The sequence below is a fragment of the Taurulus bubalis genome (genome assembly GCF_910589615.1).
Source record: "Taurulus bubalis genome assembly, chromosome: 11".
Classification (NCBI taxonomy): Eukaryota; Metazoa; Chordata; class Actinopteri; order Perciformes; family Cottidae; genus Taurulus; species Taurulus bubalis.
Genome location: NC_136599.1, coordinates 5,522,626 through 5,539,555, shown reverse-complemented (window position 1 = coordinate 5,539,555; position 16,930 = coordinate 5,522,626). Strand labels below are relative to the sequence as shown.

The 16,930-nt window shown below is 41.7% G+C and overlaps 3 protein-coding genes across 4 annotated transcripts; 2 read left to right on the top strand and 1 right to left on the bottom strand.

Moving 5' to 3' along the window:
• Nucleotides 1-3,628: 3,628 nt before the first annotated feature.
• On the top strand, nucleotides 3,629-7,626 carry cnbpa (CCHC-type zinc finger, nucleic acid binding protein a). 2 transcript variants are annotated; one of them, XM_079226248.1, is made up of 5 exons: nucleotides 3,629-3,663; nucleotides 5,653-5,779; nucleotides 6,025-6,090; nucleotides 6,297-6,495; nucleotides 6,642-7,626. In XM_079226248.1, exons 2-5 carry the CDS (start codon nucleotides 5,656-5,658, stop codon nucleotides 6,757-6,759), a joined length of 507 nt encoding a protein of 168 aa, XP_079082374.1. In that variant the 5' UTR covers nucleotides 3,629-3,663; nucleotides 5,653-5,655; the 3' UTR covers nucleotides 6,760-7,626. The 2 variants fall into 2 exon arrangements, with proteins under 2 accessions (XP_079082374.1, XP_079082373.1); XM_079226247.1 differs by having other exon boundaries at nucleotides 5,653-5,785.
• Nucleotides 7,627-8,469: 843 nt separating this feature from the next.
• LOC306743711 (haloacid dehalogenase-like hydrolase domain-containing 5) lies at nucleotides 8,470-12,323 on the top strand (the record flags this gene model as incomplete). Its single annotated transcript, XM_079226260.1, has 8 exons — nucleotides 8,470-8,589; nucleotides 9,459-9,662; nucleotides 9,826-9,938; nucleotides 10,040-10,133; nucleotides 10,244-10,277; nucleotides 10,366-10,540; nucleotides 10,621-10,809; nucleotides 11,803-12,323. 8 exons carry the CDS (start codon nucleotides 8,470-8,472, stop codon nucleotides 12,197-12,199), a joined length of 1,326 nt encoding a protein of 441 aa, XP_079082386.1. The 3' UTR covers nucleotides 12,200-12,323.
• A 3,860-nt stretch (nucleotides 12,324-16,183) lies between these two features.
• gp9 (glycoprotein IX platelet) lies at nucleotides 16,184-16,930 on the bottom strand (the record flags this gene model as incomplete). The annotated part of the gene is made up of 1 exon (XM_079226471.1): nucleotides 16,184-16,930. The coding sequence occupies one exon, from the start codon at nucleotides 16,928-16,930 to the stop codon at nucleotides 16,199-16,201; it is 732 nt and encodes a 243-aa protein (XP_079082597.1). The 3' UTR covers nucleotides 16,184-16,198.

The following is a 16,930-nucleotide window of genomic DNA, read 5'->3' as shown; positions in this document are numbered from 1 at the left end:
ACAATAAGTGCTGGGATCGATCCATAAAAATACAATTATAATAAAAACTCATTTAAAAAAGAGAAGACGTTATGTGGAGAATAATTAGACTCCGGCTCCACATAACAGGTCAGTCAGCTTTAGGAGAGTTTTCTAAAAAAGTCTCTCTCAAAATGTAGGTAGGTGAGAGTCGGCAGGTTAGCATGCAGTGTTTTTTGGGAGAGGGAGAGAAAGAGAGAGAGAGGGAGAGGCCCGCTAAACTGGCTTTAAAAACGCCTTCATTGAGTTCTAATTAAATCCAACTTCTCGCTAAACGGAGGCCTGCTAGTGAAAGCCTACCTACTGGTGAAACGCGTTACACAGAAGCCACTAGCAGCTACGTGTGTGTGTTTTGTGTTTAAATAAGGCCTGGTAAATCTAGTTATTGCTGTGAAATTTGCCTGTAGGCCCTGAAAGAGGCGAACTCCTGTCGTGAAACTTCTCAGCTCTGTTCTGCCTCCATTCAAATCTCACTTGTTCGAGCGATGCATGTCGCGGTCATGCGGCTTATGGACAAACCAGTTGTAGTTCGCTTTTTTTGTAAAGAAAAAACGTTTTCTTTAGTGAGTAGCGACGGTAAGAGCCAGCAAGCTGTAAGTGTGTGTGTGTGCGTGCGGGTGAGAGTGTGTGTGCTTACCAAGAGAAGTTAGAAAAGTTGGGCTCCGCCATAACTTCAGGAAAAAGTGGCGTCGGTGACATCATCATATTTGCAACGCATTCAAAGAAAAAGGGAGAACAGAAAAAAAGTCGAAATTGTCGCAGACCGCGTGCGACTGTATCAAATAATCGCGAATCCGGTAAATGTAGCAATAATGTTAAGACGTGAAGGTCATATGCGGGTCTGTTTTTACGAGCCACCACATATATAATAGAGGAAAAGTTTTTTTTTTTTTATCTCCTTGTCGTGCTGAATGCGAAAAAAAAAAAATCCGTCGGACCCTCAAAGTGACACGGCAAAAAAAATGGATATTCTTAAAACCCCGTGAGGCACTTTCAAACTAAAACTCCAATAAATTGCTCGGTTCCGCCTCGCTGCTTTTTTTTTTTTCCTCTCTCCCTCCAATCAATATTTTGACGTTGTTCGGGAGAAGGTGGAAAGGTTTGAGTTGGTGTCGTGCGTCCGTCTGACGCCAGTGATTGAAACAGGACCTCGCAGTCATAACAAGAGTTGCAAGAATCACTCACACTGCGCATATAGCGCACATTTAATCCCTCCCACTTCGGTGAAACCCTGGTTTTTACGCATTAAAAATGAACTGCGCGTGTTTTAAAGTGTTGTATTCGTAATATATTTCATATAATGTACATATATAGTGCGTTTAAAGTCCCTTCCTGTGGCCACTACGTCACCGATAAACTCATACTGGTTATTTTTCTGCGTGTGAAACATTCATATATATATACATATATATATATTTAATGCACATTAGTTATAATAAAAGTTGCAACAGTATCTTTTGAAAAGTATAAAAAAAAAGAAAGTAAAGTTTAAAAAAAAAATCGTCCCACTACCGGTTTGAAGTCATCCATTATTAACTCCTCGTGCACCACCATCTGGAGATTTGAGGACAGTGCAGCGTGGTGGCCAAGCCTTCCTGATATTCATGTATGATTTTATTTATTAATTGTATCTGGCCAAAAAGACAAAGAGTCGATTCATAGGATGGCTTGTAGGCTCCAGAAGAAAAGAAAAAAGTTAAATCTGTATTAAAGCTGAAGATTCTTTCTTTTTTTAAATCAAATTGACAGAAATACATCATTCTTTAGTTTATACGGATTTAAAATGTTAGACAGATTTAAACATACGCTTATGTGAGCAAAGAACACTGCTTTTTTTATTTTTACCCAAACTGGCCCTGAAACAGCCAAAGTGTGAAACCTCATACACTCACCATGTGTTCAGCATCGCCGTGTAGCATCCTGGTCCCCTGAGGTCCCCCAATTACAGATGGCTCATAGGTCCTTTCAGCCAGCTGGAGTTGACTACAATCTGAGAATAAAAACAGCTTCATCAACATCCCGACATCAATATGTCCTGAAGGGTTCAGCATACATTGGTTCCATGAAGCAGCAGCAGAAAATGTCAGCTAACAACCTAAATCAGAATGCAAATTCTCAATTTTAACTTTCCTTCTACACGTCTAACTCTCACTCATTTTGTTCTTCTTCTAACAGATATTCCATCTGACAAATAACTGAATGCCAAATACTGTTTCTGTGAAGATGAGGGCAGGGCTTTGTCATTGTGGAGCGTTTTAAGGTACCCCATAACACATGCAACAGCACCACTGTATTTCAGTAAGAGTGCGATAATATGGGGGTACAACTTTGTATCAATTTAAAATTATGCACCACAGGTGAGGATATTTCCCATTGTCTTGTATTGAAGGTTCTGAGCTGCAGAATGAAGACCACATTACATAATAATTGCTATCTCAGTGCTTTGCCACCAAATCCACCTTAAGACTGAGTTAAACGCATCTTTCCCACTTATTGATCTGACTGAGCACTCAGGCCAGTTAGCTGAGATGCTTGCAACTCCCATGGAATATTGTCTCTAGCTGTCCACTTGTATTCAAAATATGATGCAATCAGGACTCCTTCAGCAAGAAGGGTCTGCTTCTGCGTTATTCAGTCTGAAACACATGTTGTTGGATTATGTATAGGCCTGTTTACACTCTCATTCCAATTCTAGTTTTTCCAGATGTGTTTCAGGTTTGTTTTATCAGTTTAACTTTGGGACATTCACAAAAAAAATAAGCCTATAAATAGTACTTTCAGGTGTTTCGGGTGTTTTAAGAAGTGCAAAATGATGAAAAATAAATAAAACATACTTCCCAGTGCTTTAAATATACCTATTATTTACGAAATGAATATTCATCAAAATACTGCCCTTGTCACAAGTGATATGGGCCTTGCATTTAATTAATTAAATTAAATTAAAAATTGTGATGTTGCTTGTTACTTTAAATTTTCATTAACATGTTTTTCTGCTTTGCTAATTTGAACCTTTATGGCTTATTTAGAACCAGATACAGACATCTCTATACAGCTAATTTGACTGATTATGTAAACAAAACTATACCCTTCATTGATTTCATTAACTAAAACTGTAGATGTATTGGGAAAGCAAGATGAACAGGTCTACTGAACATCAGAGCTTAGAAAAGTCACTGTACAACCTCTGCACAATATCCTATGAAATCATTTAAATTGTTCTCTAAATTGATGTATCAATAGTCTGCATTGTATATAATGTATTCATCTTGTGGCTCTTACATATCCCATTTTCTTATTTTTTGGAAACCATGCTATACATTATTTTTAATAATAATACTAGTATCACTTGTAGTTGCAGTAGTAATACCAGTTGAAGTATAAATATATAACATCCCTTGATGTTTTTAAAGAAGTGGGACAAATAAGGCCAGTCGATTTAAGGAAAAGGACTGGTCTGTATCCGTGATTGGCTGATTCCCTGAGGCGGTGTCCAGAGATCCTCGCGTTTGATTGGCTGCTCGCGGGGCCTGTGACCAATGAACATCTTGTATTTTTCTTACTGGATACTGTGAATGACAATTCGGTTACTCCTGTTCACACCGCATGTAGCGCAAAGAAGGAGGCAGAGCTAAGGTAGCCAGCGAGGTAAGCAATATAACGGCACAAAAAATATGTATTTAACCAACCAATGTGTCGATGTGGTGCGTGATAACGAGTGAAACGTGCGGCTTTGAAACTGATAAAAGCATAATTTGTGTCAACGTCTAGTCGGGGTTTCCTTTGAAACAAAAAAAACAACGCACTGGTTTGGTCAGATAACGGTACAGCAGGTTTCGAGTCCGGCCTGCTCGCCACAACCACTCGGTGCGCCCTGCGCGGGAAATTGTCTTTGTTTTTGTGCTCTCTTTATCCGCACACCCCTCTGAAAACATCATGGCGGCGAACCCGCATCGCAGTGACAGCCCAACCGGCGCTTTCTTTGAGAAGAACGGCGCTCGGTCGTCGACTGAACCGTGCTTTCTTGGTCACGATCGTGATGCGGGTGTGCTAACATGTGCTAGCTAGCTAGCCAGTCAGCATCAGCAGCAGCAGCAACGGCTGTGTCTCGCGAGCACGCAGGGAAATCAACGCGACTAGGCCGACGTTAGCGTAGCTTCAACCTTTGGCATTTGTTTCAGCTCCGGGGGGGGGAAAGCACGTTGTCTGGTGTTCTCATGCGGAGTGTATTCTCCGTAGTTTATTCTTAATTTCCGCCGAATTGTATTGGAGCTATTATTAAGCTGCTGCTATATTAGCCGATGTTCATCACAACAATGCGATGAGGGAGAATACTGTATGCAGCTAACGGCATGCTTTCATGGCCATTTCTGTAGAAACAGTAGCAACCATGTTGGCCCAAATGATAGAAGATTGTCTTAAAATAAACTGTTTTACTCCAGTGGACGCAGAGCTCCTTCATTGGCCATTGGAGATGAATTATATCCGCAGCGTTATTTATTTATTTGCATTATGTAAAACCCAAACGGTTGAGGCCCAGTCAACATTATAACGACCACCAACGGGTTTAATCAGTTTATTTAAATGTTTCGTTTTCTTAAAATACAACTGCCCTGCTTTTGTTTTCTTGAGTAGTCTTTCTGGGTACTTATTGCGAGGAGCTTGATCACTCATTAACTCACATTCTTCCCGACTTGATGTCTTTAGCCCGGTCAGCAAACAGAAGTTTGGCCCTTTGGCGATCACAACATGATTCCATTGAGCAAATCATGTAAGTTTAGCCTGGTAGAAACCAACCTGATCGCAAACCAACCTGATAGAAACCAACCAATATAGCCCCACCCACCCCTTCTTTGATAAAATAATCATAGATTAGTTCCCCATGGTAAATATAGTCATGATAAACTCGCTCTTTTTAATACTAGTGTGTTAGTTGTGCATTGATATCGGGCCCAGATTGTATACTTAAAATACTTTGACGTCTCCAGGGATTGCATAGATTTATTGACAGCCATGTAAGAATAATGTTGATCTAATTATGTCCATGATCAGGCTATTCTTGGTGACATGGCATCTTGAGTACCGTACACGGGCCTCCCCCGGGTTAAATGCAAGATGTATTGATCAATAGGCTTTCACACCACATATGAAAAAGTGTCTAAATGTGTGTTTGTTTTAGCGCTCAAGCGCATTGTGTCAGTAAGTCTGTTTGTAAGTAGTCTAAACTGATTTAGCTGTTAGTCACCAGAATAGATATGCGTGTGTGCTTTTATGTTGTAATGCTAAGCAGCTTAATTGTTCAACCAGAGGTCAATTTCTAAGCTCCGTTTGAGCCAGAATGTAGAAAATGAAACAAATGCATCCTGGCACCCATATTCTCCCAATTATTGTCTTCCAATTCTAATGTACACATGCATGTCTGGGTTACACAATATTGGGAATTCTCCTCGTAGGAAATCAAGATGGTGCATATCGTGTCATTTAAACTCTGTGTATATAATACTTTGTGTGTTTGCTGTGTAAGCCCGGCACAATGTAAGGCTGTACATCGGTGTGTGTGATTTTTCAATAGGCCCTGTAAAGATTTCTTTTTTTAAACAGACTTTTATTAACTGCCATCTGTCATGTTTTGTTTAGGTAATGGATATGAGCTGCAGCAGTGAGTGCTATCAATGTGGCCGCTCTGGGCACTGGGCAAAGCACTGCCCTAATGGTTCCAGTGGTCCACGTGGACGCGGCGGCAGCGGCAGGGGTCGGGGACGAGGCAAGGGTACTATCTACTATTCAGGCCACACCCAGTATAGGATGATTATCACAATAACCTGGATTATTTTGTATTTACTTCACTTGACATGTCATTCACGTTTAGTTGTAGTATGGGATTACATATGTGTCTTAGTGCTGCACGCCCATTGGTACACATTCATTTGTGGAGAAACACTTGGGGAATCCATAAATTAAAGCATGGCTTGCTTTCATCGTTGCATACTAATCTTTCTGTTGTTGCAGAACTGTTCTGTTATCGGTGTGGAGACCAAGGACACATGGCCAGGGACTGTGACCAAACTGAGGATGGTGTGCATTGCAGTTCTAATTCTTCCATTTCAGTTCTAGTTAGTTGATGTGAAGTGGTGTTTCTTAAACCGCAGTTACTGAAGTAATTACATTTTGATTTTAATGGTACACAACAGTAAAGTATCTAAGATTTAACATGTATTTACAACTAACTTTTTCTTGCAACAGTAATACATTTATGGCCACCTTTCCCCTCCACTGTTCAGCGTGCTACAACTGCCACAGGAGTGGCCATATTTCCCGGGACTGCAAGGAGCCCAAAAAGGAGAGGGAGCAGCTCTGCTACATCTGCAACAAAGCTGGCCACATGGCCCGTGACTGTGATCACGCACAAAACCAGAAGTGCTACTCCTGCGGTGGGTTTGGTCACATCCAGAAACTTTGCGATAAAGTGAAATGTTACAGGTGAGGGCTGCCTTTTTAAAATCCCTGTCATATAACATTACAGATGACTTGTATTTATTTCATTCATGTTTTTTATTTCTATTTATTGCAGTCACATTCCGGTAAGCTAACCATTGCCGCTCTGCTTTTGTCTCGATTTATCTTAGATGTGGCGATATTGGCCACGTTGCTGTCCATTGCGCTAAAACCAGCGAGACGAACTGCTACAACTGCGGAAATGCGGGCCACCTGGCAAAAGATTGCACCAATGAAGGCAGCGCGTAATCAGTGCCCTCTGTTGCCCCTCCTTTTTTTCAGATTGATGGTTGGTTGTATTATTTTCTCTGAATCCTCTTCACTGGCCAAAGGTTGGCTAACGGAGGCTAGTCCCAGGCCAGTGTGCCTCTCGACATGTAATACAATGAAAGGGGTGAAAAAAATATCTTTCTGCATTCAATACAAAAATGTTTTAGTTTGGTAGCGATGTTATGTATAATGCTTTGTTAAAGAACCCCCCCTTTCCAAGCCACTGGTGATCAGAGATGAAGAATGGGACTAAACATGGGAATAAATAGGACCTCTGAGCTTGTGGCAGTGAGCCTCAATAAAATGAGAGAAGAAGGGAGTAAATGGAAACCGAACTTCCATGTATGGTTATTTTGGTTTGTTTTAGTGAGATATGAGTTGGCCAAGAGAGTATGACATGGAAACCGTTCATAACATGATGCATTTCAGCCCTACAAGCAGCTAAGTGGGCGATAACAAACTACATGTTATATTGTTAAGATATACAAATTTTGGAGTTATTAAAAGAAACGTGTTCTTTTATAGAAATCTGTTTACAACTTAAATATCACTTGGTAGTCCAAGGTAGACTTTTCCTTTCAAAAACGGCTTTTGAATTTTTTTTGTTTTTTTACCTTGGTCAAATTTAACATCAAGTGCAGTTGTCAGAACAGCAGAATTAGGAGTTATTTGGGAAAGAAATGTTTTCACAGAAATCAAAATGTTATTTTTGTACAATATCACTTAGACTACTGTATAAATACCATTTGCTTGTACTCAGTTTTTAAGTCGGAAGGAAAGTGCAACTGAAGTCCTAGAAAATAGAAATGTAATTTTAAACTATCAATAAAGCTGGAGGAGCACGGGGAGGAGCTGTTGTGTGATTTTATTGATTGTCCTAACACGTGTGTTTTTTTTACAGTCCATTCTCAAATTATCTAATTAAAACTCAATGAGTCTTTAAATAAGCTACAATGGGCTGCTGTATAACAAACGGATGCAGTAGCAATGCTGTACATAGGTTATGTGTTTAAAAACATGTATGGAGCCTGTTAGAGAGGAGGTGTTTCTGGTATTTTCGACTGGGCGGGGTAAGAATTCCCTGTCAAATTCCTTCTGCAGCATTTTTTGTTTTGTTGCCACCCAGAGGCGCGTAAGGGCAGACAGCTGCACGTGACACCGTGCGCGAGGCGCTGGATGCTCACGGTAAAGTACGCGGAGCAAAATGGAGATTTAAATCGTATCCATGTTGGACCTACCGCACGTCCGGTATAAAACGCACACGTAAAAAAACACTGGTGAAGCTGTGGTGGACGAGCGCGCGTGCGTGTGTGTGTGTTTGCTTCTGCAGCAACGCTCCCGTCGATTCGACGGGACGCTCGTGCGTGTGTGTAAGAAACCGAAAGCTCCACCTCGGTGTCTAAAATGGCAGCGGGGGTTGCACTGCAGATGTAGCCCTCCATCTCCTTCCGGCAGAGCTGCAGCAAAAAAAAAAAAAAAGACCCTCCTACTCCCGAACGTGTGACGTCATCGGGTTCTCGCCCAGTCGGAATTCATAAGCGAAGAAGAAGAAAAAAAACAAGCCGATCAGCAACTGCCAGCGCGGCCGGACCGAGCCGGCTCTCGCCTTATGCCGGGTCGTTTTCATTCGTATTTGTTTTAGTTTTCCTCCTTTTTCTTTTAAAAAAAACCCGGTGATAAACAGAGGAGATGAGGGGACTCCTGCCGTTGTACCGGGGCTCGTGCACCCTGAGTAACCGTCAAGCCAGACGAAAAGCTGCGGTTGTCGGTTCTCGGTGCGGGTTTTGCGGAACTCAGTCTAACGGCAAGGTACGGTTCTAGCTGTTGCTGCGCCGGAGAGCTCAGGCGCAAAGCAATGCGTTGTTGACGAGGCGCTACTCTGCAGCTCTTTCTTGATTTTTTTTTTTTTTGTTTTGTTAAAATGTATCAAGAGACGTTGCATGCAACTTTCTCAGAGATGGACACAACAGGGTGTCTGCCATCAGGGACCAGAGCAGATGTAGCGTACTGCGATTCCCCCATGAGAATTAACAATGTGCGATACATTGTGTTCCCAGTTTGTTTTTGTTTACGCCCCAGTAACCGCAAAAAAACATTGAAAAAATAGCCTTTTACATTTTCTGTTTGGATGTATTTCAGATTATTTGTAATATACTAACAATATAACCAAATACCCCTATATATATATATATATATATATATATATATATATATATATATATATATATAGCTTTACTGCTGTGTCACCATAGGATTCTCACTATAGACTCTGTGGCTGACCCGTATGTTGCCAAAATAATAAAGGGCCCACATTATGTCATACTCTCTCTAGTCACTAAGATGTCATTATAAATACACTATGTTGTGTGGAAACAATATTCACAGACGTTACACATAATGTACATTTAAGTCATTTCATTCATTATTTAATTTTCTGGAGAAATTAAGTCTTTGATTTCGTGGAGGGTTAGAAATTATCATCTCATATTTCACTATTGGCCACATTAAAGTCTGATACGAATTTCATGAATCACAATTTCGCCCTAGATGTAATCATATTGACCAGGCATCAGTTACCCTCATTTATCCACATGTAAAAAAAGAGTCAGAAACCCATCTCTCCAGTTTGGCTGATTAACCAGTTTTTTGTTGTTGTTTTTGTCCTTTTCCGTCTCCAGCCGCAGCCCAGCTTTGGGCTGCTGTTCGACATCGATGGCGTGCTGGTCCGGGGAAGGCAGCCGATCCCTGCTGCGAAAAAGGCGTTTGAGAAGCTGGTCGACTCTCGGGGACAATTTGTGGTGCCGGTAGTTTTTGTTACAAATGCAGGGAATTGCCTTCGACAAACAAAAGCCGACCAGCTCGCCCACATTCTGGGAGTTCCTGTGAGTTTAAAACTGTGACCGGATGCTTCACGGTCTGCTCTGTGTAGATTGAACGAACAAAACACGCACTTAATTTTTTCGCTTAGGAGGAATTAATCTTGTGTCCCCTGGGTCCTGACCCCTCTGCTTATTGACCTCTTCTAACCCTTACATCTATTTCCAGATTACACAAGATCAAGTCATCATGTCCCACAGTCCCCTGCGGATGTTGAAGAAGTTTCATGACAAGTGTGTGCTGGTGTCCGGACAGGGACCCGTCCTGGAAATTGCAAAAAAGTAGCCTTGAATCTTGCTTTTTTATTATTTTTTCTGTTTGCGATCAACTCAAATCAAGTGAGCGTGACACATCATTTGACCTTAACCCTCTGTGTCTCCAGTGTGGGCTTTAATAACGTGATCAGCGTTGATATGCTGAGGGAGTCCTTCCCACTGCTGGACATGGTGGATCACAACAGGAGACCCAAACTGCCGGTGAGTTATTGAAATGCGGTGCAGAAGTTGGATTGTCAGTCATAACGAAAAAACATCACACTGCTCTTTAGTCGCATACGGCATGTTTAGTTTCTCTTCTTTCATTACAGTCCAATCCTGTTGCCAACCTTCCTAAGGTTGAAGGTGAGAACGTGAAATCCTCCTATCACTGGAATTGCTTTTTGTCAGACGAGCAGGCGGTTGACGGCAATCTTTTTCACTCCACTCGCAGCCGTGGTCCTGTTCGGGGAGCCCATCCGATGGGAGACCCACCTGCAGCTGATCGTTGACATTTTGTTGACCAACGGTAACCTCAGCAGTGTTCACCAAACCCAGAAGATGCCTCACCTCCCGCTGCTGGCCTGCAACATGGACCTCATGTGGATGGCCGAGGCCCACTCTCCACGGTACCCGCCGTTTAAAGAAGGGTTTCATTCATTAGCGCTGACTGAACTTGATGAAACTAACTGTGATCCCATTTGTTCAGGTTTGGCCATGGCACATTTCTCGTGTGCCTGGAGAACATCTATAAGAAGATAACCGGTAAAGACCTGAAGTACGAGGCGCTCATGGGGAAACCCAGCGAGCTGACCTACCATTTTGCAGAGTACCTCATCAGAAGCCAGGCCATGCAGAGGCAATGGAAACACCCCGTCACTTCCCTTTATGCTATTGGGTAAGGCGCCATGTTTCTTTTCACTGTATTGCAAATGTAGTTAATTGTATATAATAAGTAAATGGACACAGTTTGATGGCAATGCATGTAAGTAATGAAAAAGTACTGAATACTAACATTGAGGTGACCTGACTTTTTTATTTACCTCTTTTTGAAACTGTGTTTGCGCACATTTTAACTTGTTTGCGACTTTAGCAAACAAGTTAAAATGTGTGTGCTGAGGTGTTGCGCAATTAACTGATGAGAAGAGTCACATGACAATACAGAACTCCTCTCTTTCAACTGCCCCGCGGACGTGTTTTCTTCTTCTTTTCTTTCTTTTTTTCACACCTCCCTCTCAGAACTTGCAAGTTTCACTTCATCTTTTTCCTCACGATTGTGTTTTCACAGCAACTGCTTTGATGGGCCCGTTTCACAGCGGCCAGCACAGGTGTTACTAATGACACTAACGATGGCTCTGCTGCTGCACTCCGTTTGAACTGGGGAGTCGGTATTTTTTAAATTCTGAGTTCGGAAGTCGGATTTTACGTCTTCAAAAGTCTGACAAAACCCCACTAACCCCAACCTCGAAATCGCAGCTGTAGTAAATTGCTGTTTATAAGCACTTATGTCTCACATGTGTCGCATTAAATCAGTCATAGACACAACACATACCGCCGTTATGTGTTGTTATCAACTGGTATTGCTGACAGTGGTTGACCTGGAAGGAGAAAACCTCAATACTCAAAGCTCCTAATTCCTATTTCCGAGGTAAAGTGAATGCAGCATGCGCTGTTTAAGTGTTCCGGTGAGAGTGAGCCAGATACCAGGAACCTGAAATCAATGCAGCTAAATGGAATTCAGCCATCATTCCTTTCATTATTTACACCTGTGCTTTTCCTCCTTGACAAATAAAGACGTCTTCCTCAAAGAAAGAAAAAAGAAAAGGGCCTATTGTTCTTAATGCTACTGCCCAGAACACTGAATAATCTCTTCCCCTTTCTGCTCTCGAAGGGATAACCTCATGACTGACATCTATGGCGCCAATCTATACAACCGCTACCTGGAGGAGAGAGTTGCTAGAAAGAACCCCAAAGCCGTTGCTCAGATGGTCTCCGCCGCGGGGTCCGCCACTGCAGTGCCCCAGGAGGAGCAGAGCGACAACCTGTGGGAGAGCGAGCTCGCGCTGCCCTCCGCCACGTCCTGCAAGTCTGTCCTGGTGTGCACGGGGGTCTACAACCCCAACGTGGAGGTGCCGCCCGACGCAAGCCACTGCATCAAAGAGACCGTGTTCCACGGGCACCGGGACTTCCGGTTCGACCCCGCGCTGGTGGAGCCGGACCACCTCGTGCAGGACGTGGCCGACGCCGTCCAGTGCATCTTCGAGCAGGAGAAGTTCGTGCCTCAGTAGAGTCGAGCCAATCACGGAGGTCCGAGTGGAGAGCATTAAACTGGGTGTGGACGCCTGACGCGTACACCTGAAGGAGCCTAACACTGTGGACTTTGTGTTACTGCCCGAGAGGGCGTTGACAAATGTATAGGTCAGCTTCTAAACTTTAAAAATTGGGGAGGGGTGGGGGGGAATAACGTTAGAGAAAATGAATGGTGTAACTGTTACTCTCAACCGCTCTTTTATATTGTTTTCGTGATGGTCTTTAATTACCTGTTTTCATTAAGGAAACGTTTAAGGAACTGCCTTATTTGACCCGACTAAGTATTTTTTTAGACGATAGTAATCTTTTAGATAATTGCAAATCCTGAAATCATCCTATATTTATTACAAGAATTTCCCAGTGTTTTTAAGAAGCATATTCAGATGTCAACGGTTGCCCTTTATTCGCAAGGTGACTTTTTATTATTGCATTTTTAGTCATTTGTTAACCCATTTATCCTGTAAAATCTATGCATGAGAGTAATACTTGTACTGTAAAAACAACTGTTTGATGTGCAGTAGGCCTATTGTCCTCTGATAGTATTATCCGTCTGCATTGTGTCTCGTTGTGAGAGCCATGAGTATTTGCACAGATCAGAGACTTTGATTTTTGTTAAATGTTACCATATCTTCCTGCCATAACTTTTATTTTACGTTTATTATAATGTAGAAATACATTTGTATGCTTTCAAATTATAATTCCAGAAGTAAAAGCTGTATAGACGTTTTTTTTTACAATGGCAGTCAAAAACTTGTATCATCATTTGTGGTATTTTTGTCATTGTAAATACCTTAACGTCAGAAAATATAAGGAACCAGTGACACATGTTCTGCAAATTTTGTGTTTTTTTTATGAAAAACGGTCGACCACTTATCAGAGATGGCCACGGTATTAATCGCTCTACTCGACTCCTTTTCTTTTCGTAAACATAGTTATGTATTTTTGTTGGAAGTTTAGGTGGAGGCAGAATAATAGAGTGCTGCAGTAAAGAGTCCTAAAACCTGGAAATGAGTTAGCATTTTGGTTCCCTCGTCTTAAAGGCAAGGTTTTTTTTTAAATGGGTTTTAGGTTTGATGCCTGAAAGAAGCATAAAAGATTTAAACATTTGGTTCTACAATATACAATACGTCATTAAATACCCCTCTCAAAAATATTTTATAAAGCAAAAAGGGATGAAATTGATCTATATATTGACTCACCTCATAGGCAGAATAATACCTCTCTTAAACGTTACTTAAATCATGTAATTTCTCATATTTTGCTTGGAGTCCATTTCAAATGTTTAGTAATAGTACTGTAATATCTTCCCTGCGCCTCAAAGCAATATAAATATAAAAATATGTTTTTGAATTTGTACTTTCAGGCCATGGTGATCAGGGGGAACATTGTAACACAGATACACATTATTTACATTAAAGAAGAATAACTATATCTCTGTACAACCTTAGCAAAAACACCTTACAATACTATCCAAGAGCACAAAAGATAATCTACACACTATTTATAACACCCAGATGATGCATTCCAAGGCCAGAGAAGATACACAATCCATCCAGAGTGTTCTGGGTCCATCGCTGGGCCTTTTACCTCTTTTAACCCTCTAAAGGGAGCTTCCTCCGCTGGCCCCCGTTTTTATGTGAAGGAGCAGCTCCCTCTGTGTCTGAGCTCCTCTCACTATCTCTAAGGCTGAGCCCGGACACCCTATACAAAGGAATCTCTTTTTGGTCACTTATATCCGCCAGCTCATTCTTTTAGTCACTACCCAAAGTTCACGATCTTAAGTTAGGGTTGGAGTGTGGAAGGGCTGGTAAATTGAGAGCTTTGCCTTCCGGCTCAGATCCCTCTTCACTACAGCAGTCCGATGCAAAGCCTCCATCACTGCTGATGCTACACCGGTCCGCCTGAGCATATCGCAACACCCTGAGATAGTTCAACTCCTTCGCTCGGAGCAGCGACTCACTCCTAACCCAGAGGGTACAACCCATCATTTTTCGGCAGAGAACCATGGCCTCTGACTTGGAGGTACTGGATCTCATCCTGACCACTTCTTTTTAAGAGTATATTATGACATTTTTCAAAGCATACTATACTATGATATTTTCTATGACATTGTTAATTATATTGTTATGGCATAACATACTATGACAAGTGTATGGCTTTCTATACTATTACATTTCTCATGGAATATTCATGTTTTGGCATACTTGATATTTTCATGCCTTTTTGTATACTAGGACATGTGTTATGCATTTTTTATGACATATTACACTATGATATGATATGTGCCTTCATTGTTATGAAGGCATAGTTTACTGGGACATTTCTAGAAGGCAATTTATATCATAATTCTGTCCTGGCATACTGTAATATGCTTTTTATATAAAATGTTATGGCATTTCTTATGATTACTATATTCACATATTTTACAGTATATTATACAATGTTTTTTTTTATGACATTTATAATTAAAATCATAAATTCTGTCGGGAACCTGAGCGGACACCATCCCTGCATGTCTGCAGTACCCACTCAGTCTGGCAGTAACCCTACAACGACACAGCTCCACTGCGCATGCGCACAGTCGTCATTCAATAACCGGTACAAACTGTTTTGCTCGGAAATTATTAAACTGCGTGGTCGAGTTTCATAAAGACATAATGGAGCAGACAGTTGCATCTCTTTTCTCGAATCGGTAAAAACTGAGGCGCCCCTACATACTGACGTTCACGGTGAACGCATTAAAATCAAGATTTACATTTTAAACGGCCCAGACCGGAAGCTGGCAAAGAGGGGATGGAGAATAAACACGTGACCGCTTCCGGTTTTCAAAATAAGGTTTTAACAAATATAAAAACATGCACATATGGAAATAGGATTGATTGGTTTATGGTCACAAGACTGCACGTTACCGGTATCCCTCATCAGTAAAGTGAAAATAGCTCTTAAGTATGAGGGAAATACGTTATTACTAGTTGTTTGGTGTGCTGGTGAAATAATAAAGTAATTCCTGACAACGACTGATTCATTTAAGTTGAGGAACTTCTGTACATAAAGACACCAAATCTAACATTCTTAATGTGTCAAATTAGAGATTTTACAAAGTAAAAGTCCCACATTTTTACCTTAAACAAGACCTGTTATGCTCTTTGTCAGGTGCATATTGTTTTATCTCAATTTACTGTTACAACATGTTTACATGCATTACCAAAACAATAATTTCTGGCTTGAGGTGGTATATAAAAGAAAATGTCTCCATAATTCCAGACAATGTCATCATATTGCCAATTGTGGATATGAGTAATGTGACTTTACTTGGCTCGCTGAAATTAAAGTTATAACTCGTAGCAATTGGATGGTACACATCTGAAAGGGGAGTTTTTCCAAGTAATAATTATACTGCATATCCAGGATTTTCATAGATATCAAACGTGTTTTTGATAAGGCGGATAATGCAATATATCCAGTCTAAATGTTAAAACAGACACTTTTTATGGACTTCACTTCTTAAATTTAGAATATTATTTTGGATATCTTACCAACACCTTGACATAATCATGACGGTGGCACTGAAAGGGTGTTTTAGGCATCTGTAACAGATAGAACCGTGGAGATTGTTTCTACAAGTTATGCACCATCTCTATTCTTTTTAAAAGTAGCTCAATCCTCTCGTGAGAGTCCTGTACTGACAGATCAATTGTAAAAAACAAAGATAAAGCATGAACAGACTGATGAGTATTTAGGCATTACCAATACAATGTAAAATCCAAATAGCCTTTTATGTTTTCTAATGTTAGTGTATCTGTATGTTCTGCCTAAATTAATAAAATGTCACAGATTAACATCAGGTTGCATTGTAAGAAACCCAGAAGAAGTTGTGTTAGCAGTTTAGCATTAAAAACAACTTTATTACAAAAAATGACCTCAACTTTATTTTCCACTTGTAGTGTTATTGTAATCCCGCTGCAGCAGCAGGTCGCTTAGATAGCCTTTATCTTTATATTGTGCTTCGTGTGCAACACGTCCAGTACTTGTGGCAGCAGCTCCATGTCGATAAGTGTCTTTTCTAGGTCCAGTGCACAAGTGACAGACTCCTCGCTGACCTCGGTGTGCAGCCTCCTCCTGTGTTTGGGCCTCAGTGAGCGCAGAGAGTCGGCCTCGAATCCCAAATGTCTCTCATATATGTACAGCGTGACGTTAGACCTTTTGGCCAGTCTCAAGCTCCACAGAAGCAGAACAATGAGGCAGCATAGCATCACTCCCAGCACGGTGTTATAAGTCCCACCGGTGCAGCCTGCAGCGGCGCAGGAGGAGAAGTAGTCATCACCGAGGTCAGCGATGGCTCTCTGGGCCACAGAGCTCGGACTGGCACAGGTGGGCTCCACGGAGACGACGGCCCTGTTCTTCAGTAACCAGTTCCTCAGGTATTGGATCCGACAGTCACAGTGGAAAGGATTCCCAGACAGCGAGACCTTTTTTAGGCCGACCAGCCTGTCGAAGAGGCCTGGAGACACCGAGGTGAGCCGGCTGTCCTGCACATGGAGCTCCGTGGTGTCTGACGGCAGGTGAGGAAGCTCCGCGAGGTTTAGAGAGCTGCAATTGACCTGCAGACCGGCAGGCATGAGGGCTGAACACAGGCAGGGTTGACCAGCAGTGTGCACGCTTAATGTGGCCCAGACGAGGAAGACAGCTACGCTTAAATCGCAGAGCAT